This window comes from Alexandromys fortis, unplaced genomic scaffold, assembly GCF_014885135.2.
Source record: "Alexandromys fortis isolate MF-2015 unplaced genomic scaffold, M_Fortis_MF-2015_v1.1 scaffold_5, whole genome shotgun sequence".
Taxonomy (NCBI): Eukaryota; Metazoa; Chordata; class Mammalia; order Rodentia; family Cricetidae; genus Alexandromys; species Alexandromys fortis.
The window spans coordinates 1,143,166-1,169,959 of record NW_026067924.1 but is presented as its reverse complement, the minus strand read 5'-3'; the positions used below and the strand labels follow the sequence as shown (position 1 = coordinate 1,169,959).

At 43.4% G+C, this 26,794-nt stretch overlaps 1 protein-coding gene across 5 annotated transcripts in view; it reads left to right on the top strand.

Moving 5' to 3' along the window:
* Hivep1 (HIVEP zinc finger 1) overlaps nt 1-26,794 on the top strand; it is a 136,285-nt gene that overhangs the window by 52,989 nt on the left and 56,502 nt on the right. For all 5 annotated transcript variants that reach the window (XM_050142262.1, XM_050142261.1, XM_050142263.1 and 2 more), the window contains exon 3: nt 25,402-25,455. In XM_050142262.1, the coding sequence (XP_049998219.1) occupies nt 25,402-25,455 (54 nt within the window). The remainder of the gene's footprint in view (nt 1-25,401; nt 25,456-26,794) is intronic.

Genomic DNA, 26,794 nt, shown 5'->3' with positions numbered 1-26,794 from the left:
GTAAGATGCCTGTTGGACAGGAAGCTACATTAATATTAATTCATGTTTTCTTGTGGATTGGTAATTCCTTAAAGATTTTATTTTATTTTGAATTATGTGTATATGCATATGTTTCTGTTGAGGTACGTGCATGGGATTGCAGATGTCCAAGGGAGCTAGAAGTGTCAGATCTGGAACTGGAGTTATAGGCAGTGGTTAGACATCCAGTTTGAATGCTAGGTACTAGCATTAGAAACCACATGGGGACCTCTGCAAGAACTCTTAACTGTGGAACCATCTTTCTAGCCCCATGGTTGGAAATTTTAAACCAAACTCTCAAGTTTTATTTAAGAAATATTTCCAAGTATAAATATGCTTCTTGTTTGAGGAAACACATCTTGGTTAAGTTTATCAAAGACAGTGGCGTTCATTTGACTTTTAATTGTCTGAAGAAATCTAAGTGAGGATTGAATAATTCTGCTTTATAATAAAATAATTGAAAATGTTATAGGTGAAAAAAACAAACTGACTAGTTAACACACACTACAGTTTAGTTTAAGAGCGATAACTTATTCTGCCAAAAATAGGAAGTGGGAAAGAAGAAAGGGCGGGGTGAGGGGGAAATAGTGTGCCTCTCTGTGGTCCCTGGTATGTGGAAGCAGGACAGTCGTGAGTTCAAGGCTAGCCCATGTTATTTAGTCATAGTTGATTGCACACTCTGTCTTAAAAACCAAAAGCTGGAGATGTCACTTGGCGATGGAACACTTACCAAGCGTGTGAGAGACTCTTTGATGCCCATTCTCACCCAAAGAGATAGATTATAACGAAGATTTGCAGAATGTAAAAATGTAACATTTACTTGGAAAGTATCATTTCATCTTAAAGTATCTCAAATTTCAGTAAATATTGAAGACTATATATGTAAAACTCTTCTTGAGATGACAGCCTTCCTTGGCATCTTGGAAAGTTCTGGTTTTTGCTGAGATGTATCTTAAAGCATTTCTTTACATTGAAAATATGCTATCTAAAGTTGTAAGTGTTTATAAATTATTATATGCCGATGTTGGTGAAGTCTGTTTTAATTTTCTTAATCTTAATTCCATGATACACCATTGAGATTTAAAAGGAAATAAAATTAATTCTCTCCATTAAGAAGTATTAGAAATGACGTTTTGGAGTTTTTATGTAGGTCATCATTGGTGGCACCCAGCTTCTTGCTAGGTACTATTCCTAATGTCCTTCTGCTCTGTGAGGTAGGCACCCCCTTCTTTCCCAGTTTACCAAGGAGGAAGTTGGAGTTTGTTCCAGTGTCACTGAGACAACAGTGCATGCACATTTGCAGGTACAAGTCTTCACTGGCAGTGAGGACGCTTTCATTGTGGGTGTTCACTGTGTTTAGGTGCCTCCATTGCCTTTGCTGAGTGAGGGAAGGAGCTTGCCTCCTCATGGCTTACTTTGCTCATCTTGTATCAGTGAATACACACGAGCACTTTAGTGTTGAGCGGGCAACCTCCACGGGATTAGCTGTTGTTAGCATGTATTATTACAAATGATAACATTTAAGAGACTGGGGCTGGAGAGATGGCTCAGTGGTTAAGAGCATTGCCTACTCTTCCAAAGGTCCTGAGTTCAATTCCCGGCAACCACATGGTGGCTCACAACCATCTGTAATGAGGTCTGGTGCCCTCTTCTGGCCTGCACGCATACACACAGACAGAATATTGTATACATAATAAATAAATAAATATTAAAAAAACATTTAAGAGACTGATCCCCACATATTTATTGCCTTATTTGAAGACAGCTAAAATTTGGACTAGAGAGTATGTAATGTCACACTGAAACCTCTTCATCCGTCATTCACTTACTGATTTTCAGAAGAGTTTCTGTCCTTTGCAGCTAGCCATGTGAGCTGGGCTCTCTCCTGGAGGCTGGCCTGCATCTGGTGGGATATTGGGCAGAACCACTGACCTGTTCTTGTCAGACACCAGTTAAAGCCTCTGTCCCTCAGTTGGAACAAATAAAAATGTCTCTAGACTTTGCCAAATGCCCGTTAGGGGACAAACTTACTTATGGCTACCACCACAAGCAGAGTTATGTAGTATGGAGCCTGCTTGTTTGTTTCCCGGCTGCCCAGACTCCTGAAATAACCACATAGAAACTATATTATTTACAATACTGCTTGGCCCATTAGCTCTAACTTCTTATTGGCTAACTCTTACATCGTGATTTAACTCATCTCCATTAATCTGTGCATCACCATGAGGTCGTGGCCTACCAGCAAAGTTTCAGTGTGTCTGACTCCCGTGCCTCCATGGCTTCTCCCTGACTCAGCCCTTCTTTCTCCCAGCATACAGCCTAGCTTTCCCCACCTGGTTCTGTTCTTCCCTGCCATAGACTCAAAGCAGTTCTTTATTCCTTAACCAATAAAGGCAGCACATAATCAGAAGGACCTCCCACAGCAGAGTTATGTAGGTGGCATAGATTAATAGCATCTTAGGACAGTGAGTTGGGATGAAGACATTGACAAAGATGGGAAAGATGAAGCTTTCTCAAGAATGGCATGAGAGAGGAGGCTGGCTTGTACTGGTTGGTGTAGCCACACACAGTGTGGAAAGGAGGGCAGCTTAGGGCATAACTGTAGCAGAGACACCCAAAGAAGGTCGACTCAGGAGATGGATGTGGACTAAAGTAGTACCTAAGATGCCTGACTTAAAGAGGATTTAGAGGTAGAACCAAAAGACTTAGGGGCTTCTATAGTGTTGCTCTCCTGACAAGGAATAGAGGCCACTGAGTTGTCTGTAGGAATGACCAACCATCAGAGGGAAGACTGCTGCGAAGTCTGCCTGGGCCTCACAAGCATTTTGTTGGAATATTAGAAACTACTGAATATCTCAACCTTGGTTTTCAGTCATTCACTGCCATGTTTAAAATTGAGTATTGATTTTCCAGGTGGCAGATTACCCCTGATCTTGGGAAAGGAAATAGGCACAGCCTCTTCTTTTTATATATCTACTTAAAGTAAATAACTTGGACATCAAATAAGTATTTTGTTCTCAAGTCATCATTGTGAGGTCTATAGGTTCATTAAAAAGATTCTTTTCTCCTGGGCTTGTGCATTCCTGCCTTCTTAACATCCAGAGGCAGGGAGATAGGTGTCTGAGACACTACCTTAAAACAAAGAGAAAAACAATACTGAACCCAGACAAATAACATCAAAGATAGAAAGGATACACACAAAATAGAAAACCTAAGGTCTACCTAAGACCTCAAGTCATAATGGACAAATGAGAAAAAATTAAATATCACATTATACGGAGTAGATGAAGTTCTGTGTGAGGTGTGGGAAGGGAAGGCTTGATACCTCTCTGGAATTATCAGCAGACATTTCTGTGAGTTGGGATGCAAAATCAGGATAGATCCCCACCATGGAGTTGGATGACTTCAGTGAGTAATGAAACACCGAGGGGAAGGGGAGATGGGTACTGCTGATGCTTCTGACAGGGACAGGGATGGGGACGGGGGGGGGGGTGCGACTGCAGTGAGGGTCAGGACAGGGCTCCACAGGCACAGGACGTGGAACATCACACTGGGAAGATAAGAAATGCCCTGTTAGGCAGGGTGCCTTCCTGGTGTGCATGAAGAGTGCAGACATTCATATGTATAATACGCTATCTGCACACTCACACCACGGGTTCCTGTGCCTGAGCTAGCCCAAGTTAGTGCTGTGAGGCTGTTTCTGTAGGCTGCAGCACACTCTTTTAGAAAAAGACCAAGGGCACATAGCCTTCCTCTGCTGTGTTAGCTCTCTCTTCCTCTACTCCCTAACCCCTCCCCACCCTTTCCACCATTGTGCCTTCCCTGTCCCCCACCCCACCTTCTTTCCATCACCCCATCCTCCTTTCTTGTTCCCTTGTGCTATGATAGACTAGTGTTACCACTGAGTCATGCCTTCAGCCCCTAGGAAGAAATCCTCCCGGTAGCTGGAGAACAGCATGTGCTAGCTCCATCTATTTAAGAGCAGTGTACCTACACTGGTTTTGTTTTGCTGGGTTATTTATAGCTCGGGGACTTAAGAAATAGTGAGCCTTATCAGCTATACTATTATCAAAGTAATGACATCACTTATCTCCTTCCAGTGCTGCCCAGCATTAAGTTCCACGGCTTTCCTTGCCTGGGCATTTGCTAATGCATTTTCCTCGCGGTTTGCTTAATGTGGCTTCTGTGATGCACTTAGGCTCCCAGACCAATGAGAACGACTGATAAATGGCTGGCAAACCATCTTGGGTTTGGCTAGTTGAGATAGGCCCATGTGTATAAAGTCCTAAATCTAATTACTGTTACTTGTGGCTCTGAGTTGACCACGTGTGTCTGTCCTTTTGTAAGCCACAAGAAAGATTGTCTTCATGGCTGTGATGACTCTTGAAGCGCAGTCCTTGGAGTCCCTTGGCTTAGGGAGATTAGTTTAAAATTTTCATGCATTACAAATTTTATCATAAATATTTGTTTAAAGGCACTTAAATGCACTAAGAACATTCAACACTTTCATAATTTTCCGTGAACTATTATGTCAAGATAACGGTGAAGATACAGAAGACTGTACCTATCACATTAGTTGGGGTGATGGCTTCATTTCAAAAAGGGTGTGTCCATATTATATATAGCACATATCTGTATATAATACATATGTACACAGAAAATATATCAACTGTTACGGCTAATGGCTTGGAAAGATGATGTTAGACACAAAACAAAATTTTTTTTCCCTTAATATGTGACTTCATGTATTTTAGTAGGCAGATTTGGTGATCATGTTTTATAAATATTAGTTATTTGAAAACCAGTTTAGGGGCTTTGTCAGAGGCTGGCCAGTAATAAAAAGCTGGCCCTTTATTTAGCTATTGGCTTTTAGTATTAAGAATACATGGTTGAAAGCTCCAAGTTAATGAAGTTTTAAAAATAACTTTCTGTTTTTAGCAAAGTGTATCACTTAGTAGCTAATATTGTTTGCATTTGAAGTTATGGCAATTGTAGAAAATTAGTGATCAGAAATAAAGTCTATTTATAGTGATCAAACAAAGCAGCAAAACCCTGTGACCTTGCCCCTGAGCCTCCCGTGGAAGTCCAGCTGTTTGCTCATTCATCTCGCTGAGAGGGTGGCAAGGACTATTTAGACACCGGAGTTAATTTTAAACTTTTTCAGTTTGATTTTTTTTTTTTTTTTACTGTTGTTGTGTGTGTTTTTCTTGTTGTAGAATTTTAACTCTTCCCTGCTTTTGAAGAGCCATGCACTGTGTGGGACAATAAGGAGTCGCTACAGTTGTCTGGATTAGTAGGCACGCACAGGGCCATGTGTCCAGTGCGGTGCTAGGCACCGTGGGGAAAAAACACTGTCTGGGACCCTCCCTTGGGGACTCCGGGTCTGGTGTGTGTCCTTGCAGTACAATGAAATGATCACCGTGGAAAAGAGCCAGCAGGTCTCAGGAGCTGTGGAAATGGTACCTGGGCGTGGCTGAAGGCTGTCTCAGAGCGCTCCAAAATGGTAGTGTTTTGGCTGGCTGTGATCGCAGGTTCCCACATGAAAGTAACATCCGTAGTTGGTGACTGAAGCTATTAGGCCCAGTCCGGTGTTTTCAGCTTCTTCCCACTTCTACCACCTACATGCAGTGTTTCACATCCTCTTCTGGTTCTCGTGGTTGAGGGGGTTATCATTCGGAAAACATGCCAAGTGGGTTATGCTGAAGTAAACGAGCATAGTTTTTAATTGACTTTGGAATGTTGACTGACACTTGGACTAAATTAAATGAATATCTTATAATAGTTACAGCATTTATTATGATGGTTAATCTTGCTAACTTGATGGGGTTTAGGATCACCGTGGAAACAAACATGTGGGCATTTCTATATGGGATTTGCTAGATGAGGCTAATTGAGGTGGGCCTACGCACCATAAATGTGGGCGGTGTCAGTCTGTGGTCTGGGGTCCAGGGCTGGATAAGAAGGAAAAAGAGGCAGCTGAGCGCCGTCATTTATTAGTCTGTTTCCTCATTGCAGCTGCAAGGTGACCAGGGACCAGGTCACTTCCCTGCCACCAGGCTTCCTCTATGCTTCCCACCCTGGTACACTGCACCCTTGAGCTGTGAGCCAAATAAAGCCACCTTCCCACGGGTTGCTTTTCCTTGTGCATTTATCATAACAACGAGGAAAGTGACTAACGTGGAAGGAAGTCTTTTCTGTTAGAGGTCACAATACCACTAACTGGGCAGAAGAAACAGACACCACACGCACAGTAAGAAAATGCCGCTTCTCAAATACCTGCAGCTCTAAGGTTAAAGTGAATGTAAAAGTCACACCCATGAAAACATTGTCACCTGAACACTTATGAAATTCGATTTTATGAAAACCTACATGGTTTTAGAGGATTGTTGAGTCCCGCCCATCTCATCAGAACCTTTTGAATTTCTAGGTGATGTTTTAAATTTTCTTGTAAGAATATTAAAGCAACAATAAATTATTTATAAACACATACGTTTATACAATATAAGTAATACTATTTCAAATAGCAAAACTTTCAACTTCTGTAGTAACAAAATATAACAAAGTACAAACTAGAATCCATTAAAATAAATGAGAAATCTAACTCAATTCCCAGTCAGCATTCAAATGCTCAGCTGTGAGCTGTGCATGACATTTCTGTGTCAATTTTCATTCTGACATCTCTCTCTAGAGAAAGACCCATCCCCTTGTCTTAAATTCCAGGTTCATTATCACATGTGAGCTTGACTTTACATACATAACTGATCCTTTGTGACTTTTTAAAATTCATTTTCCAGTTAGTCATTGGCCTATTGATTCCAAATGCTGAGAGTTGACCCCACTTCTTCTCTCTATTATCCTTAGCGCATGGCATCCCGAGATTCTAACTGGATGCCTAAAAGGTAGCTTCGAACCTTCTATAGCCTGTGTTGGTTCCTGTATATACATTTGCCTATAGAAAGTTTTAAATTGTAAATTGGGGACAATAGGAAATTATAATCACTCCTGAAATAGAATAATCATAAAATATACTCTAATAAAGTCATTTACAGCTTAGGAAATAGCTCTGGAATATTTCTTCTAACGTTGGGTACCTGAAAGCAGAGGAGAGAAAGCAGAAACACGGTTGAGGGAGGACTGCTGTGCTCCCCTGTGTGTACGTTGTATGAAGTGCTGAATGCAGCGTGGAGACTCGGTCCCCTGTCTGCAGAGCTTGTAGAGAGGCAGCTTTGGTCCCTGGCCTGAATCCTGCATGCTAGGTACCTGCTTGCAGCCTTATGCTTCCACAATGCCGTGTCCTCTCCTGCAACTCACCCCCCCCCCCCACTCCCTTGAAGAAGCCACTGTACTGCCGATCTCCCCATCAGTCCTGGCATACTACTGTGTCAACACGAAGGAAGAAGAAACCAAGAAGTGTTTAGATCAAAGAAGAAACCTGTAGGTTTTTCTAGAGCGTTCCCTGGCAGATAACAGACCTGCTCTCTGTGATGTGTATTAGAAAACAGAAGGTACTGTTTCGTGTCAGGTGGTGTTGGTCAGTAAACAGTTCTCAGACTTACATGACGTAGCATGAAATACTTCAGTGACTAAGATTCTGGATTGTTTGTTATTTATAGGATGGACTGGGCCTGGGGGCCCTTTAGAGACCTAACATTCTGTCTTATAATTTATTTATAAATTCATTGTCATTTTTGCTTGAAGCTCTCGGTTGCCTCTTGAAGTATGAGCCTGGGGAGATGGTTGAGGCAACAGGGGACCTGAACCCAGTCCTCTGAATACAAACAAGAGAAAGCTAGAGATGATGCCCTGAGATTGCAGTCCCAGCACCAGGGAGTGGCAGGCCAGGAAAGGACCCTCTCAAAAAAGGAGGGAAATAGCGATTGGCAGCACCTAGGGAGTGACATTGCCACGGCCCCTCCCTCCAGGCTGTCCTCTGAAGACAATGCAAGGGTTACAGGCAGTTGTTGCCAGACAGTTTTATGTGGTGCTCAAGACCCAAATTTGTGCTGGCCTCCCATGCCCTTTACCTACCTGTCATCTTCCCATCCCCCCCGCCCCTATGTTCTGTCTTGTTTGATGTGACCATGTGTAGTGCTCTTTGCTGTCATTCTTGAGATTCACCAAAGATGTTTTCAATCAATTGGGGAAAATGTAGTCATTATTTCCTTCTCTCCTAGGGAGTTTTGATCATCTCCAGGTCTCGTTCTGCTTTCTCTGTGTGTACCACATTGTCATGGCTCACATGAAAACTGTTTCTAGGGGTTACAGAGCTGTCTGCACAGCATTTCCGTCTCGGGATTGAGCAGTGGTTCTCAAGCTTCCATGTTTTCTGGTGGTTTTAGGTGACCCCTGTGCAAGGATCATTCGACCCCCAAAGGGGTTCCGACCCACAGGTTGAGAACCACTGCCATAGAGTCACACTGGACCTGGCTTGAGCTGCTCTGGGTGTTGTCTTGGAGCTGCTCTGGAATGTGGTGTCAATCCGTAGATGCAATGTTTGCCTGGCTTCTTAGAGTTAACCTTCTGGGCAAGTAATTCAGATGCCAGCCTGGGACCCAAGCTGTGTTTATGGGTTCAGGGTCTCCTCTGCCTTCTTGCCTGTGGTTTCTCTCTCACCATAGCCTGTGGACCTCGGCACTTGCTCAGCCCATAAAGACTTGCTCTTTGCTTCAACTGTGTTTTCTGCAGGTGGTGATCACCCTTTGGAAAGAGGACATTTGCACGTGATCTTTCTTGCTTATCCTCTCATCATTAAATGTCAGCTCATTTGTATTTTTTTTCCCTTCTTACCTTGGTCATTTTCAACTTTAAAAACCTTTTGCCCCAGGTTTTTATCATTAATATAAGGGTTTGATCCATTTAGGTCACTGCTATCATTGTCCAAGTCCCAAATGAGTAGATACTGAGTTCTGTATTATTCTGATTTTACACCATTAAGAACTGACCATTGGCCCTGGCAAGTCCCTGCTATAGCAGATGGTGGAACTGAGACAGGAAGGACTTGGGTCCTTTGTGTCATGGAGCGAATGGGAGTCTCTCCTGCACTGCTGCTGTGAACAGAAGGAGTTAGTTAAAGTTGGCCATGCATTTTTCCATGCCATTCTAGAAACTGTCACTGAACATTGTATACTACATGTTAGTTAGCTCCGGGTCTCTAAACAAATGACAAAGCTGTGTAAGGGAGCACAGATTTACGTTGACTCCTGGTTTTGGCAGCTTCAGCTCACAGTCCTTGGCTCCTTTCCTTCTGATTCTGTGGTGAGACAGAGCATCCTGGCCAGGGCCATGGATGGAGCGAATCAGCTCTGCATGGTAGAGAGCAGAGTTGCCTGTGCTGACACACTTCCTCCTCCTCCCGCTTTTATTCCATATGTGTCTCCAGCCTAGTGAGTGGCTCCATCTCAGTCGGGGATAATCCTCCCTCAGTTCTGCCACGCATTCCAGTCAACTCTGGAAACACCTCCACAGACAGACCCGGAGTTAAGATCTGGTGCTTCATAGTCAAGTTGGCAATGAAGATTACCTGTCATACTGTGTGTAGTAAGTGCTTGTATAAAATGTATTTTATTTACTGAATGTTGTTTCTTTTGTATTAGAGCCCAGGGTCTGAAGGGAATTCACTGCCTGGCTCAAGCGCTGTGTACCGAGGCTCTGAGGGGGAAGTGAGGTCTATGCTAAGCTTAGCTGCAGGGCCTTGAGATGGGTGATGCCTTCTGTCCTGTCTGTCCTCCCCCACCTTGTATGGGGTCACAGTGTGGGTGGGATGGTGTGCTACAAAGGATCAGGTTATGTGTGTCACTTTCTGCTTCTTCCTTTTTTTCATACAGCCCAAAACTAGTTTGTGTTAATAAGAACTACATTTGGGGAGGAATTTTGCAACCAAGAAAGATGAAAGCAAGCAAAAACCGTAGGATTTTGGTGAGCTGGAAAAAAAAATGTGTCTTTAAAACCTCACTCAAGCAGGGTATGGTGGCACATGCCTTCAATCTGAGCACTGGGAGGCAGAGACAGGCAGATCTCTGTGAGTTCAAGGCCAACTTTTGATCTATACATCAAGGTCAAAGCCAGTCAGGACTACAGAGGAACCCCTGCCTTAAAAAAAAAAAAAAAAAACAGAATAAATAAAATCTCATTGAGAAGAACAACGACAGTGTAGCTTAGGTCTGTATTGGAGCGTTAACCTGACTGGGACATGGTCAGGTTCTGCTGCAGTCGGGTTCTGCTGCAGTCGCTGAGGTTGCAAGCAGTAATACACGTCTTTGTTTTGTAGGCGGTGCATCATGTGACTTCTGGGAAAGGCTTCACACTGCTTAGGATGTTTTAGTAGGGGTGTTCCTAACTCCCTTACTTTTTAAATTAGCACTTACTTGAATTGGAATGGGGATAGATAGGTCAGTATGGTAGTAAATGGAAATGCTCTTTAAAACCCAGAAGGAAGAGTGTATCTGTGCGATTTCATGCGGGTTTTATGTTTTTAGGTATTAGACTGTAAATGTCTAAGAAAAACAAGTGGGAACTGATGTTAGCAGTGGCTAACTTGGGTTGACATATTTTCTGGTTATAGCATATATTGTTCAAATTTCAAAAGCAAGTTAAATTTCATAGTTAAATAATTCAAACGCAATGACAATTAGAAAAAGTACAATAAAGAATGGGTCTTTACGCTGGGTCACTTTCCCTGGTGTGATTTTAAATGCCACAGTAGTGGCCTATTTGTCCTTTTGTGTCACACACAAACACACTCAATGTACACACCCATTGATATTCTTCCCCAAGTAGAAGTGTGCTGACATATTGACCTGCTCCTTAGATTTTCTTTTTTTAAGGCTTTGTATCTTGGAAAGTTTTTCAGTCTTCAGGTTCTTTAGTTGAGGCTGTGACTCTGCCACTATCCCTATTCATCCCAAAGGAATTAAGTTCGTTTCTAGAAAATATCTTCTTTTTACTGACGTTGTTCTTGCCTTGAAGTGTGCAAACCTGCCTCCTAGTGGCAGTTCAGAGGGTATTCCATGCTGTTGTCCCAGGTTGGTGTCATTTCTTTGGGGGTTGGGAACAGGAGGGTGGGTGCAGGGGTCTTATTAGATCCTGTGGAGTGCTGGCCGAGGGGACACTGACTCCCCCAACCATTTGTAGGTCACTTCCTGCTTAATGTTTTTAACGTAATGATTCTGTGAATAATACCTCGCTAAGAGTTTGTGAAATCAGAACAGGCTCCTTCTGGTTCTTTTTTAAGTTGGGCATTATGGAACTTTCTAAGTGGCCACAAAATAGACAGTGATAGTAAATCTGCCCTGGCCGTTGTCCAGATGTGACTGACAGCCCCTAGCCTGTCCACTCCCACTCACTCCCCTGGCTACTTCCACCCTACCTTGGCTTCCTTCTGGTTCTTACATAAGCACCAAAACCTTAAGCCTTCACCAAGATTCCACCAAAGGAGTTCTTTCATGCGCTCAGACGCCCTGGCAGTGCTGTGGTTTCCATTTGTCTCCAAGTGGTTCTCAAACCCTTTGTTGGGATAATTGGGTTTCATCTATTTTGCCATCCTTTTGTGCTGTGAGCACATCTCCCAGTTTCCTTGTTTCTTTGTAGATTATTTGCTAGGGAAATTGGGCTGTCTGTCCTGAAACTTCTACTGTTGAGTGTTTGAAAAGCCAGATACGTACCTATGTGTCATTGAAGTTGTTCCAGCCAGCGGCTTCCAGTTTGAAGCTATCTCTAGCTGTCTTCAGGCTATGTTAGGCTGTGTTTTCAGGTTGTGGCTCAGCATAGCTCTGCTTATGACTGCGACTTGCATGGATCACTGGTAAATGACCATAGGTACAGAATAGAGAATGCCCTTTGCGTAAAACTTCATAAGAATAAAGTAACTCAGCATCATGCAGTGTTAACCAAGGACACAGAGCACTGTCGTCTCTGCTCCTGTAATGGAATACCAGCAAGTGTATGACTCGGGAAGGAAACTGGTTTGAGGGCTCTGGAGTCTGGGAGGATGAGGACCGGGTGTTGGCACCTGTGGAGGCTATCTTACTGCATGTAGCCCACAGTTCTCAGGAGAGTGGGAAAGAGCAAACCTACCCCTGCAAGCCATTTTGTGGTGGCTTAAATAACATGAGTGACCTACCATTAGCCCCCTGCCTCCCACTGCTCTTCACTGACAGTCGTTTCAAACAGGAATTTCAGTGGGGGCAAAGATATTCAAGCCATAGCAGATACCAGCCCTTAACCATGATAGAGGTCATATGTGCACTGATTGGCTCAGTCATCTGTGGAAGTGGTGGCTTTTAATGAGAATGTGATCAGCTGCTCTGTGTCCTGTGGAGGCAGGCCTATTGAGAGTCTCTCATGTGCACACACAAAACTCAAACTGCAAGTTCTCCATAGATATGGTTCTTGCTGAAGGGATCCCAGGTATCAGTGAGAAGGTCAGAGTCTAGGAGGAACCCATCTGGCTCTTACTGTGGGCTGCTTTTCTTTCCAGGTGAGTTGTCGGAAACATTGCTAACCAGACTCACATGTTCATGACTCTACGGTTTCCATCATTCGTTTGCCTTTCCGATTACCTTCCCTTTGGTTGTAGTGCCTCTGTCATTTCTGGGGTCTAGGCTAGCCCACAGAGGTACCATGGTTGTAGTGCCTTCTGTCATATCTGGGGTCTAGGCTAGCCCACAGAGGTACCATGGTTGACTGTGACTGGTGACATCAACCCCATTCTTTATGTTTATCGCCATAGCTCAGCATGTGAGGTGGCACAGGAACCTGGGCAGATGCTTCAACATAACCACTCATGTCTTCTCTCCTACTCCGTGATGGGGCAGAGCTTCCTGAAGGAAAGTGTGCCCTCATCACTGTTCCAAAGATGGAGGAAGGTGCCAACACAGGAAATAAACCCAGTGGCAGGGAGCTAAGAATGCTCATTCCTGAAAAAGAAAACCAGTAGCAGAGTATTGCGAGACCCACACTTCATTCAGCTAGTTCTCGAAGGAGCATGGTTTACCTTCTTCCCCACACAGTCTTCTGTACACGTGGAAATTGCTGTTTAAACCCCAGGGAGTGGCTGCTACCATGTTTCTTCTCGCACACGCCACCTCCCCTTCCCCACTCAGAAATGTGTTTGTGGTGCTCTGTGCTCCTGGACACAGCCGAGTCCCACTGTGATAAGAGGAATATGCTGCTTGCTGGTACACCCCTCAACTGAGGGCTCCCCATGCCAATACGCCCCTCAACTGAGGCCTCCCCATGCTGATACACCCTCAACTGAGGGCTCCCCATGCTGATACACCCCTCAACTGAGGGCTCCCCATGCTGATACACCCCTCAACTGAGGGCTCCCCATGCTGGGGGGATTAAGAGAGACTAGGATACAGTTTGGTGTGATGAGGAAGTGCACACATGTCACATTTACAAGATGGTTGTAATTGCTAACTAGCTTAAGACTCAATACCTGGAGGAGGGATATGAAAAGATGTTAATAAAGCCTCGACTCTGTTGGCAAATTATGATTTAAAGATTAAGAAAATGTCAGAGTTCCCAGTGTTACTCTTCTAGTTATCAGACTCGTTCTCCCCATTTTCCATGACTCCTTCTGTAAGAGCCCCTGCCCCCTCACTCCACCCCAGCAGATCAGTCAGCCTTGTCTTGGACTGTCTTGTGCTAACAAAATGAGCAAAAACCCCGAGATACCCAAATATGGCTTACCTGGCTTGTGGGACAGCTAGCCAGCAGGATGCGAGCACCTGCTCCCCATGGAGCGTTTGTGGCGAAGGCCCTGGGCATGGCAGGAGGCTGGGTCAAGGAGAGCAGGAGTGTGTGCTACAAAACTTCCCGGGAAGGTGCAACATACACGTGTATTCATCCCAGATAGGGATCTCATGGCAGAGCAGAGTACAGGCACCACCAGAGTCCAACTTAGTGAGCCAGTGAGTTTTATTGGGGTTACTTAGAGAAATGTGAGTAAGGGGGTACTTACAAGAACAGATATGACTCAGACAGCTGCTTCACCAGAGCCCACAGCAACATGGGTGACAGCCCACAAAGCTGGGAACCTGGAGCACACTGCAGGCAGCTTAGCAGCTTGAGTTGACCTAAACCTCTTTCAGCCCGCTCACTTGGTTTCTGCTAGTTCCAGGCAGCTGGTCTGGTCTGAGAGTCGTCTTTGCAGCTTGGGTTGGCTGAGAGTTAGTTGTCTTTGCAGCTCAGATTTCTCTTTCCTGAGGGGGACTTGACATTATTGCTTACTTTGGCAGGGAGGGGCCTAGAGAATCTGATCAATTTCAGGGACTCCTGAAGCCATGCTGAGTTGTTTACCTTCCTGCTTAGGGAGCTTCCTCTGCATGGCATGGGATGTTCCGATCTTGGTGAAAATATTGCACAACAGCCAGGAACTTTGACCATAGGCAGTCTGTTGGCTGGCCACCCAGGTACACAAACCTAAGTTTCTGTTTTTTAGCCTAAGCAAACAGATCTTTATCTTAGTCTTTTATCTTTGATTCTGGGGCATTTTCAAGAAATGAAGCATACAACCAGCCGTCCAGAAAAGCCAGAACATCATATTGTCTGTCAGCTTTGTTTAGTGAAGTCCATACTTCTTGAGTCTCTGCATCCTTAGAGGTGTGTGTGTGTGTGTGTGTGTGTGTGTGTGTACTTACGTACATATAGGCATCTATGAGTGTGCCTGCACTCACAGAAATGGCTGCATACCTGTTGGAATCCATCCTGACTAGCTTAGTAACCCATGTTCAATGGACCCCGGCAAGAGTGGTCACAGTAAGGATGGTCTGGCTTCGTATTCCTTTCCCGTCCACTGTAGTTACCATGACTACTCCCTTCATTTGCTGCGTCAGAGATCCTCAGCAGTGAAAGCGGAAATGGGTGTTGTAGGACTCTAACCCCGCCCAGTGCACAGTGGTCAGAGTGCTCTTGATTATTGAGAAGCCTGTGGAAGCATACAATGGAAAACACATCAGTTTTCAGTGTCTTTATGTGACAGCTGATTGTTTTGCATTTTTTAAAAAGGCATTGTGTTTGCAACTACAAAATGACTATCATAGGGCTGCCCCTAGTGAGAACTGCTGAGTCTGTGTTTTGGTGTAACCTTATTGAGAATGTGTAGCTTTGCGTTTTAATTTAATTGGAGCTCCTTAGGTTTTAGGTTCTTGTGGAGCCTCCTCCATCTCCCTGAGTATCCCCTGGCCTCGGTGTTAGCACTGATAATGCAGATGGCTGATGCAGCCATCCCTACCCCTGATGACAATGACAAGAGCCAGCTGATAAGACTTTCCTACAATACCTGTAATTTAGAGACTTTTACTTTTCAAGATTGGCACATGTCGGAATCTCCCAAGAAATATTTTAAAATGCTGGTTTCATTGATAAAGGATGCAGCCTTGGCATCAAGATAGCTTATAGGACAGTAATATCAAGTGACTCGAATGTACAGTACTGGTGCCATGTTTCAAGGATGCTGCAAAGAGTTAGCAAACCAGAGCCTGGAACAGTGGCAGGAAGGCTCAGCCTGCTGGCATAGCTCCTCCTTTGGGCTCCTGTGATACCTAGACATCTGGGGCTAAGGGAAGCTGGCCCAGCTCTTACACCTAGAAAGTGCATGCTTAGCCCTAAGAAGTCCCTTGTCTTCTCAGGATCTTCTGTGGGGTAAAAGGTGCTGGAACTCCTTGCCAGTGTGATAACACAGGACTGTTGAAGGAAGGATCCCAGCTCCAATCAATGGGCGCTTCCTCCAAGACCATGGATTAGGTACAAGCCATACCCAAACACCTATTTTCACTGAGAGATCCTTTATTTTATTTTATTTTTTGTGGATTTACTAGTGCATACGAGTTGACTTTACCAGCCCCAGGACTGAAGTGCCCACAGCCTCTGGCATATTTGCTAGTCAAACACTGATCCCTAGTAACCTCGACTCCCCTAGGAGGCCTGGCCAATTACTTTGTGCTACCGTTCTCCCCTCCAGATTTCAGTCGCCTCAGCACCCTTGTGCAACGGATAATGATTACACTCCTTCGGGTCTAACCCTAATTCTCCCTTTCCTGAGGGATCCTTTATTAAGCAGGGAAGAAAAGTTAAATGGCTGTTTTCTAACTTAGGCAGAAAACAGCAGCAAATTACTTGCAGGTGTGCTTTTTAAGAGAAGAAAAGGTCTGTGTTAGAATGACCTAGGATGTGGCCTAAAGGAGATAGAAGATGAGGGGGAAGGGGAAGGGGACAAGGGAAAGGGGGCAGGGGTATTTGGCCCCAGAGGGACAAAGGACTGCCTCTGATGAGAGAGGAGACAGGTGTGGCACATAGGCAAATGGTGGTTTATAAAGGTAAAGGGGGGAACCCCATGTTAGGTTGAGGGGTTTGATTTTAATTGGGCATGTTAATTAGGTGAACCAAATGGGGTTTCTGATTGCTGGACCTTGGTGGTCAGCCTCAGGAGGGGGAAGTGGCCAAATAAGGGACTAGACCTTGGGGGCTAAGTTTTTAGCAAGGCAGAGGGAATGGGGGAGAAGGGCAAGGCCTGCCAGAGCCACATGCTCCAGTGGGCTAGGGTCCCTTCATCTGTAATCTCAGTTCTTGAGGTACTGAGGTAGAAGTGTAGAAACTTCAGGCCAGCCTGGTCTACATAGTGAGAACTTGCATCAAATAATAATACACTAATATAGTAAATAAATAATGAAAAAATTTAAAACTGTCTTCCCCACCCACTGTTAATAGGTTTAATCTCAGTGGCCTTCCATTTCCTGCTGATCAAGGCCAGCAAGTGGAGAGAGCGACTACAGTCTCCACTGGAATAATTAGGTACTTTTCTAGGGAGCAAAACCAGATGGCTCACCGGAATGTGCGTTGTGTGTCTGTGTGCATTTTTACCTGTCAGGCTGTACATTTAGCTTGCCGTAAGTTTGAAAGCGCATGGAGCCCATATCTGCTTTTCTCTCATATTATTTCAGGGTTTCCTTAGTGCCAGCTCTAAGGCAGACCTGGTGAAAGGTGTGGTGAGCGGACAGAGTCTGCTGTGGCATTTCTGATAAGAAACTTCAGTGCAGTGTGTGCCACACGGGATCTTCTTTTCTGTTCTGTGGCTCTCTTTGTTTTTGACACGGGAATGGCATTTTTGTGTCCCCTCAGCCTGTCTCTACTTCATTCATAGCCCTCCATGATCATAAAGCCTTCGAGACTTCACTAAAAATTAATAACTCTTCAGACCCCAGATCTCTGGAGTCCTCATACCGCCGGCCCACCCGCTTCTTAACTTCCTGCCCCAGAGGTCCGCATCTCCTTCTTTCCTTCCTTGCCCATCATGTACTAGTGGTAGTCATGGAACCTGGTAACTTGGCGTCACTGAAGTCTTTGTCCTTGATGGACAGAACACTCTCCTCATTGATCTCTAGTGCTCTTCAGGGACTAAGCTGTGTCCGACCTAAACGGCATTACCACAGACTGGAGCCAGCAAACATTCATTAACTTCCCAGTTGCAGAGCCCTGGATCTGAGACCCAGTGCTTTTATGTCCTTAGAATCCCTTAGCTCTTCGTTCTCATCAGTGATTGGTCTTGTTTTCATCGCCTCTAAGACCCTTGCACCACATCCTAGGTTTTTCTCTTTGTAGACTCTTACAATGAGGCAGTTGAATGGGAACTCCTTCCTGTAGTGGGCTTTTCTTTCCAACACTTGCCTGCCCTCCATCCTTCAAGGGGCCCGCTCAGAGAGGAGCTCAGGTGTTTTCAGTTTGAGCACACTGGCTGGGTTCTTGCCGTCTCTCTTTAAATCTCATGTGTTTTCTGTTTGAGCACACTGGCTGGGCTCTTGCTTTCACTCTTGAAATTCGCCCTCCTTTCTCCTGTCCTTTCTCACACCTTCACTCTGCCTGCATTCTCCCCGTGCCCTCCAAAAACATCTTGGCAGGACAGGAGCTAAACAACCTCCCATTGAGCCTGTGTTTCTTGTCAGACCTTACCCCCCCCCTTCCGCTCTGTGGTTTGACATTTCTGCCTTGCCAGCTTTCATTAGCGATCTTGTGCCCCATCCCCCAACTAGAACCTTCCATGCTCCCTGGTCTCCCACATGCTTTGGGAAGCACCCTTAGTGGTCTCTTTAGCTGTGCCATCCAACTGTGCATCTCTACAAGTCTGGCATTGAACTACCCCCCTGTTGATGTCTGTGTACAAAATCCTTTCAGATTCTTCTACTTTTTCTGACCATCCCTTGTTACCTCTGTCTTGAGTTTTTTTTTTTTTTTTTTCTCTTATTTATTCTTTGAAAGTTGAGGGCACTTTTCTCTTGCCAGTAATTCTTAGCTGACGTGTAGGTTACCCATCAAAACAATTTTCCAAAGTTTTTAAAATGTGCACTACTAAAGTGTCAGATTCAGTTAGGTATTCTAGAAGCCTGTAAGATGGTTCTGCAGTATTGTGTCATTGGGAGGTAGCAATTAGCCATTGTTTAACTATTTATGCATTCAGTAGATATTCACTGAGCACTTACTGTATTGCAGTGGCACTATTAGTTATTTAGTTTTTTTTCTGTCATAAAATGCTTTGAATAAAAGGCCCTTGTTTTTCTCCTTTTCTAGCATTGGTTAGTTTTTTCTTTCTTTCTTTTTTTTCTGAAGGGGTCATTATTAAAGTATAGCCATGGTTTCTAAGATCTTGTGGTCAGATTGAGTCCTAAAGAGTTCTGTTTCTGCATGCAGGAATTCTGTATTGTCTTAACCACCATTTCTCTAAGGATTCGCTGAATTCAGTTTCTTTCCATTTACTTTCTAGATTTATGTGTCCAAACTGCTTTGCTTGCCCTCCTCCAAAAGAATGTTTGCTTTCTGCCTCTTTGCCAGCCTTTGATGCTCCCCAGCCTGAACACCTTTACCTGTGGACATTGTCACTTTCCACAGTATAGGACGTGTGTATTCATGTCTCTCAGGTTCTTGCATGCAGCCCTGTACCCTGGCATACAGGAACAAATAAATATGTTCTGGATATATTGGACCATGGATAATAGTTAAATATCCTTTATCTAAAACGATTAGGACCAGAAGACATCTGAAGTTGGGGATATTTGGATATTTTCATCAACTTTACAAGTTGAGCAGTCTGAAATCTGAATAAAGATATTTAAAATGCTCCTAAAACTTGATATTTGGGCACTGGTGTTTCAAGGTTTGTAGCACTTTGTATTTTGAGATTAGGGCTGCCCAACATGGGTATTGCTACATTTTAGAAATTATCTTGCAATTTTTCAATTGATCTGTAAATTTGTAATTTAGGATCTATGGTCATTGTAATTTAGCACATTGTTAGGATTCATTTCTATTCAATTTAAGTTTTATTTTTGTATTCCTACTCATTATAGATAATTTAATAATTGAAAAAATTATAAATAGTAATATGAAAACATTAATGCACTACTCTCAGATGTGTGTGTCGTGGTGTGTATGTGTGGTGAGCCTGCCTGCCCATTGATACCTAAGTTGACGTTTGTCTTTGTAGCACAGCATCTTCCTCTACAGAACACGTCTTGAGTATCTTCCATAAGTATTTTCAAGAAGCTAAATGATGGCATATGTTATGGAAGGCTTCTTTAGCTCGTCTCCTGTTACACACGTGAGCCCTCCCCCATGTCATTGTTAACACATGTGCTATGGTAAGCATTGTAGCAGTACTTCATGTTACAGTTGTGACGGGAGGGTCTAGTGGCTTAGTGTCCCTCTGTACTGTGTTTAATAACTGTAGTTTAGTGAGGAAAAGAGCAAGGAAGACCTGACAGTAGATTGAGAGAAGTTGCCCTGGAGTAAGGAGAGAGTTAGGGTGGGTGTGGGCTGGGAGCCCCCAGGTAGACTTTCTGAAGGGCTTTGGGTTGAACGGACATCTTATGGACTCCTTTCTCTGGCTATATCTGTTAAGAGTGTTTGGTTACTGTGATGTTGCATACTCGTTTCTATTCAGTACTGAGGCTTTTGTTATGAGTAAAGAGAGATGTGATTTAATCAGGAACTCTTGATATTACGTGAGTTACTTTTTATTCTCTTATCCTGTTGTTAGTATGAAATTATATAGCAGTTGGGCATGTCTAGTGGCTCAGAGCACCTGTGATTCTTCTCTTTTGGAATTCTTTAGAAAATGGTTTATTTTTTATTTATTTATTTTTTATTTTGAAAGAATCTGTTATCAAAAGTCCCTAGGCCTAGAGCCTTAGAAAAGTCAGTTCTCTGTCATTCTGATCTTCTCTGTGATGCCACCTGGTCAAGCTTTCTTCTTGCTGTGTTCATTTTGATAACTACCACAATGTTCTCTGGGTTTTTCCAGTTTGTCACATTTGTTCACACAGAGGTGTGATTTGTGGTTTTTCTCGCGTATTTCACTGTTCTGTGGTTCAGAACATCAGTAGTCTAGAATTGTATTTTCAGGGTTCCCATAGCTGGTTCTCTCTCTTCCCTACAGACACAGGTCAGTCCTGAGGTCGTGGAGCTATGGCGCTTGTAAGTTAAGAGAGGTAGCTTATAAAGGCAGGTACTAGGTTAGGGGTTAGCAAGGACTAGACTTGCTCCTTCTGCTGAGGAGTATGTGCAAATGGTTGGTGTGCCTTGGCATTTGATGTTACCCATGTCTGTCTGGTGTTGCTGAAGTAGCTGTGGCAGTCCGCAGATGGTATCAGGGTGTGTTTTGACAGATGATGAGAGGAAGTAGGAGCTATGCCGTATCCAGTAGTAGTAAAAACAGTGTCCATATTGCTCTTCCCTTTTCTTTTTCAGTCAATGGCAGAAAACAGGCGCCTTTCTACAGTTTATTGGGTTCTACTTTTTAACATTTTACTAGTTTATGGGAGAGTACATTAGGGTTTAGAGCCAATGCTAGTAGCAAGAGGCTCAACATTTGAACTGGTGTGGACAAAACTGAGCCATCATGCAGCAACCCCCAAATGTGTACTTTAAGTCTGGATCTACGGTGGTGGGGAGGTCAGGCCGGGGCTGTCTCAGAACTGAAGGCCTTGTCTTTCCAATCCTTTATTACCCTCTTTTCCCGCGTAAAGACCGCATGAGTTGTTTTCTTCTCCAGGTTGTGACCAAACCCTGACAGTAGCAGCTGATGGGAAGAAAAGTTTGTTTTTGTGTCATGGTTGAGGAGGGCCACAGGCCATCATGGCTGGGAATGGCAGGACCGTTGGTGACACTGTGTCTGTTGTCAGGAAACAGAGAAAAAGAATTTTTCTTTTTTAAATTAAGTCTGTGACGACACTAGTCCATGCGGTGATGCTGCCCACCTGCAGACTGGGTCTTTCCACCCCAGGAAAGCCTATCACAGACTTGCCCAGAGTTTGTCTCCTTCATGGTTCTAAGTTTCATCAATTGACTTGGTGAGGGTGTGGTCAGATGCGGAGGCAGATGCTTTTTTCATCATGGCATCAAGCTTTAGCTTGACACCCAGCAGTCAGTCCCGAAGTGGATGTCCTGGGGCATGACTTCATTTTCAGTACTAAAGGATGCAAAGGAGAGAGATGAGGAAATGTTTGCTGTTATTATTGTGCGCTCTCTCTCTCTCTCTCTCTCTCTCTCTCTCTCTCTCTCTCTGTGGATAGAATTGTAGAACTGCTTCTTGCTCTGAGTCATAGTGAAAATATATATTCCATTAAATATCGACAAATTATCTTGTATAATCTACAAACACAGAATACATGTCCACAATCTGAAATTTCAGAGATTGTTTTAAAAATGCATCATGTTATAAGGAGCCTTGTAAAGCACGGGTTAAATATCAAGAGGGTTTTCTGTGAAAACTGACAGCAGCAAAAGCTTGCCACCAATTGAAGATGTTGCTCACCTGTTTATTGAACTGCGGCTGCAGGCAAAGCTTACTGCACCAAATGCAGTTCTAAGTCAGGCCCCACATTTGTGTAGCATTGTTATCAAGATAAAGGCAATTGAAAAGTGAAAACTGGTGTTTTATGTTCAGACACCAAGGTCATTTTTGTAAGGAATTATATGAAATGCACACAGATGTGGCCAGCCTCGGTATCCTAAATAATCACACAAAAGTTGACCAGCCTCAGTAGGCTAAATAACCACATAGATGTGGCCAGCCTCAGTATCTTAAATAACCAGTCTTTAAGTATTTGTTAAATCATAAGTTTTTGTTGCTTTGAGCTACAGTTAGTCTATTAATAAAAGTTCCTTTTCTTCAATAATGTCAAATTATGTATGCACAAACTCTAGACACCCCAGCCATTACTACAGTGAATACATATAATATACACACATTATTATTTATTACTAAGGTTTAGATGAACTGCTGGCAGAGTAATAATAGTTCTTTGGTTAAAAAACCAGGTTTTTATGTTTCTCAAGGGCTGTGTGTTTAAGTCACATGATTTATTTATTTATAGCTTGAGTATTAGCAATGTATTTAATGCTTTATTTTGTTAAAAATGGCCTTTGTTCTTTTGTCACTTGTATTTATACAGATTTCAGCCTTGCCTCCTTTTCTTTCTCTCTCTCTCTCTCTCTCTCTCTCTCTCTCTCTCTCTCTCTTTTTAGAAAATAATAATTCTTAATTCTGTTTCTGCTTTTTCATACCATTCTTAAATTTGTTTATTTTTAATTTTAGCTGTTACACAAAACTATATAAATTATGCATTTGTGAGGCAACATGATGTTTTTAGATATGTGACCATTGTGTAATGTTCAAGATCAGGCTAAAAATACCTATTTCCCCAAATATTTATCATTTGTTTGTGGAAAATTCTCCAAGTCCTTTCTTCTTGTGCTTGGGATAGGTGTAGGATCTTGCATGCATTAAATGAGCTCCAACTCCAAGCTCCCCATATTTTGCATTGAGAGAGAGAGAGAGAGAGAGAGAGAGACTGTGTCTGTGTGTGCCTGTGTGTGCCTGTGTGTTTATGTGTCTCTGTGTGTCTGTGTATGTGTGCCTGTGTATGTGTGTGTGTCTGCATCTGTGTGTCTGTGCCTGTGTGTGTGTGTGTGTGTGTGTGTGTGTGTGTGTGTGCCTGGCCAGCTTTCACTTTCAGCTCATCGTTCATAACAGCTAACTCCGATCTGTAAACCAAGAACAGTTCCCCTGTTTTACAAGTCTCCAAAGCTCCCTTCAGTTCCGTTCTGAGTCTGATAACTAGCAGGAAGCAAACAGGACAAGGTTTTAGAGGATGCGTTTTCCTTAGTTGCTCAGGATGGGACAGTCGTGTGAGGCCTGCAGCTCACACTAGTTTCCCTCCTTCCTTCTGCGGCCCTGCTGTGACTGGATGGCCAGTGAGTGATTGTAAGAAGTTTGCTCAGTGAATTGAAGAAGATTTGAGCTCTGTCATTCTCACAGGAGTGGGTAGGGGAAGCTGCAGCAGAGGCCAAGAGCCCTGTGATGTCTGCTTCTTTGGTTTATTTAGAACACGGTCCCAGAGCCTGAGTCTTCCCTGGCCAGCTGTGATGGGGTTAGTGTTGGAGACTGTTCTGGGGCCAGTGGTGTGGCAGTGGCAGAGGGCAGAGGCTGTCGTATCCTTGGCTCAACACTGTAGAACATTTGTCTAAATTATACTTTGATGGGATACTTAAAATGTTACATGTTGTTGACCATGCTCAACTAAGTACAAGAGCCAGTACCCTGGGAATTGTGTGCCTTTTATACCAAGCACTGGGACTGATGCTGTACTTGAACGAATTACCACCACCGTCGCCACCATCAAATTTGTATAGTCTTACAAAATTCAAATTAATTGTTACCCAAAACTGAACTTGGATATATTCATAAAACCTGGTTTGCCTAGAGCCACAGACTGGTGAACAGCAGACCCCAGGGACACACTTTCTCTTCCTTCCCTGTCCAGAAACAGCATCCAAGTTCATTTGTTTGCTTTTGCAGTGGTGGGGACTGAACCCAGGGCCTTGTGCACGTGGCAAATACTTTACCACTGAGTTACTTTTCCAGGCCTACCTACTCCAGCTCTTTTTACTTCTGGGTGCAGCTCTGCCTGGCCCAGATGTTTTTTTCTATACCTGCCTTTCCGAGCCTTGTGCTTATTCAGTAGTTCCATGATCTTTTTTCATATTCCATCTCTTTGGTACATCCTCTTACCTTTTAGATATGCTATGGCATCATCAAGCACAGACAGTGCTCTTCAGTTTTTTATTAGCTCTGTCTCATGTTTGTTTTAAGTCTTGGTATTACGTTAGTTTACTTTCTGTTACTATGATGAAATATTTCAGGCTGATGCTTCCTAAGTGAACAAGGTTTATTCATTTCACTATTATGGAGATTAAAATTCTGAATAGTATAATGCTGGATTTGCAAGAACTAGTTTGGCTTCAACCAAATCAGCACACGGTGGAGCACCTCACAGTGGAGCCCTTCATGGTGGAGACCCTCATGGTGGAGAGCATCTTGGTGGAACATCTCATGGTGGGGCACTTTATGATGGAGCCTTCTTGGTGGAGCACCTCATGATAGAGTGCATCTTGGTAGAGCGCATCTTAGTGGGTCTCTTCATGGTGGGCTCACATACAAAAGGCAGAGCTCTCTGCAAGACAAGTCAGAGAGGCTAGGGAGTGCCCAGGCTTTTCTTTACAGTATCTCTTTCAGGAACTGACTCAGGTCCCATGAGAGTTCCCTCAGTCCCTCTGAGGGTAATTCTCTGTCTCCTAAAGACAAACCCCCTCCCACATACTAAGTATTCCCACTTTTTAGCTTTCCAGGATCTTTTAACACAGTACCACTAAAGACCAACCTTATAACACAGAAACCCTTGGGGGACACTCAGGTTGTATCTAATCACACCACCATCTGGGGTAGTCATACTGATCCTAATCTGGTGAGCATCTGTTTTTAACAGATCCAGGTGTGTACACTTCATATATAAGGAAATTATTATTTTTAGATATAATTTTTAATTTGCAAAAATACTTAGTAGTTATACAGTTGAGTATATGGAGTGCAGTAAGAAACGGGGTCTATCTCAGAGCGCTTGCTTACCTGTCATGCATAAAACCCTAGGTAAAATAGGTGTGGAGGTGAGTACTGGAAATCACAGCACTTTTGAGGTGGAAACAGGAGGATCACAAGTTCAAGGCTATCAAGTTTGAGGCTAGCCTGGGCTACATGAGACCTGTCTATTAAATGAATAAATGGATGAATGATAAAGAAAAATGAAATAATTTGTATTATGGAGACATTAGTTAAAAGAAGCTCTTGTAACGACAAATTGATTCAATTTGCAGATTTCAAGGGAATGTCCTATTTGAAGGGTCTGTCCTATTTTAAGAGTAAATTTTTTTCACAAATAAATTCATTTATTGTGTTAGATGTCTATTGGTGCTTGTAAGCAATGTGTTGTTTTGCCATATTTATTCTTTATTTGTTATGATTGATGTATGCTTTTTCTTTTTTATTTCCCCCAGACAAAATTGAAGAAGCACAAAAAGAACTTAATGGGGCAGAAGTTTCCAAAAAAGGTAAGAAGAAACCAGCCCTGTGTGGACTCGGTTCTTGCAGAGATGCCCACATGGACCTCTCAGAATTGAAGCCTTTCTTCCGGAAGTTGGTGCTGATGTGTGTGGACTTGGGCAGTCTCAGTACCTCTCCCCACACCGTTTCTCTCCTCCCCGTGTCCTGATGCTGGGAATATGAGGAACAGATGCAGTGCCTTTGAGAGCACTGCTGGACCCTGCCATGTAGTAGACAGTGTGGACAACATGACTCTCATGTGTGTTCCCGTGCGATGACAGAAGTCAGGGACATTTCAAACTGTCTGAAGTTGAAGAGCAATTGAATATATGTAAGAGGACATGTTTGATTAGAGAAGATCATGCAGATTTTTAACAAAATGTTACTTATTTCAAAGGGTAGTGCTGACTTTGTTAAATAAAAAATAAACCTATAATATAGCACACAAAGTCCTAGTTTTTGTAAAAATGATCAAGTCAGGACAGTGGCCTCATATATGTGGATATGTATGTGTATAAGCACACTTATTGGATTGGAAAGAATTGAGAAGGATTTCTTTAGGCAAATGTGTTTAAGAAGTGTGAGTAAGCGAGGTCACTGCATTGCATTTATGTTGCTCTGGTTATATGGTGGCCCTAATCAGTGTTAAAAATCGAAACAATATGCAAATATTGGTCTCATGGCAGAAAATATCTTTTTTCCTTATGTACTAGAACCTGTAGGACATGAGAGCTGCATGGGCAATGGTGACATGTGTCCCAGCACTGTTAGTGAGGTAGTGGTGAGCCTGCAGGACGTGAAAGCTGCATGGTCAGTGGTGGATGTGTCCGTCCCAGCACTATCTCTTAGAGAGATGGTGGTGCTTCTCTGATGTTAGGGAGAGTGAGGTTCTCTTAGTATTCATTTTCATGATTTAATGTTTACATTTCCTTATTATATTTTCTAATTTGAGTAAATTAGTTGACAGAATAATTTAGCTAAATAGGACCCCAGTGGGAGCCTTTATTTTTCTTTCTTTTCTTCCTTTTCCCCTCCCTTTCTTTTCTTTCTTTTCCTTTCTTTTTTTTTTTCCTTCTTTTAAGTCTAGACTGAATACTGACTGGGCAATTTCAGAGAAAAGACTTTTGTAAACTCTCTCTCCCTCTCCCCCTTCCTTCCTTCTTTCCTTCCTTCCTTCCTTCCTTCCTTCCTTCCTTCCTTCCTTCCTTCCTTCCTTCCTTCCTTCCTTCCTTCCTTCCTTCCTTGTTGAAATAGGAGCGGTGGCGGGGCTGCGTCCCCAACACCCCGGCCGCTTGGCTAGCTCATGCCCGAAATAACAACACACAAACTGTATTCATTTAAAGAACT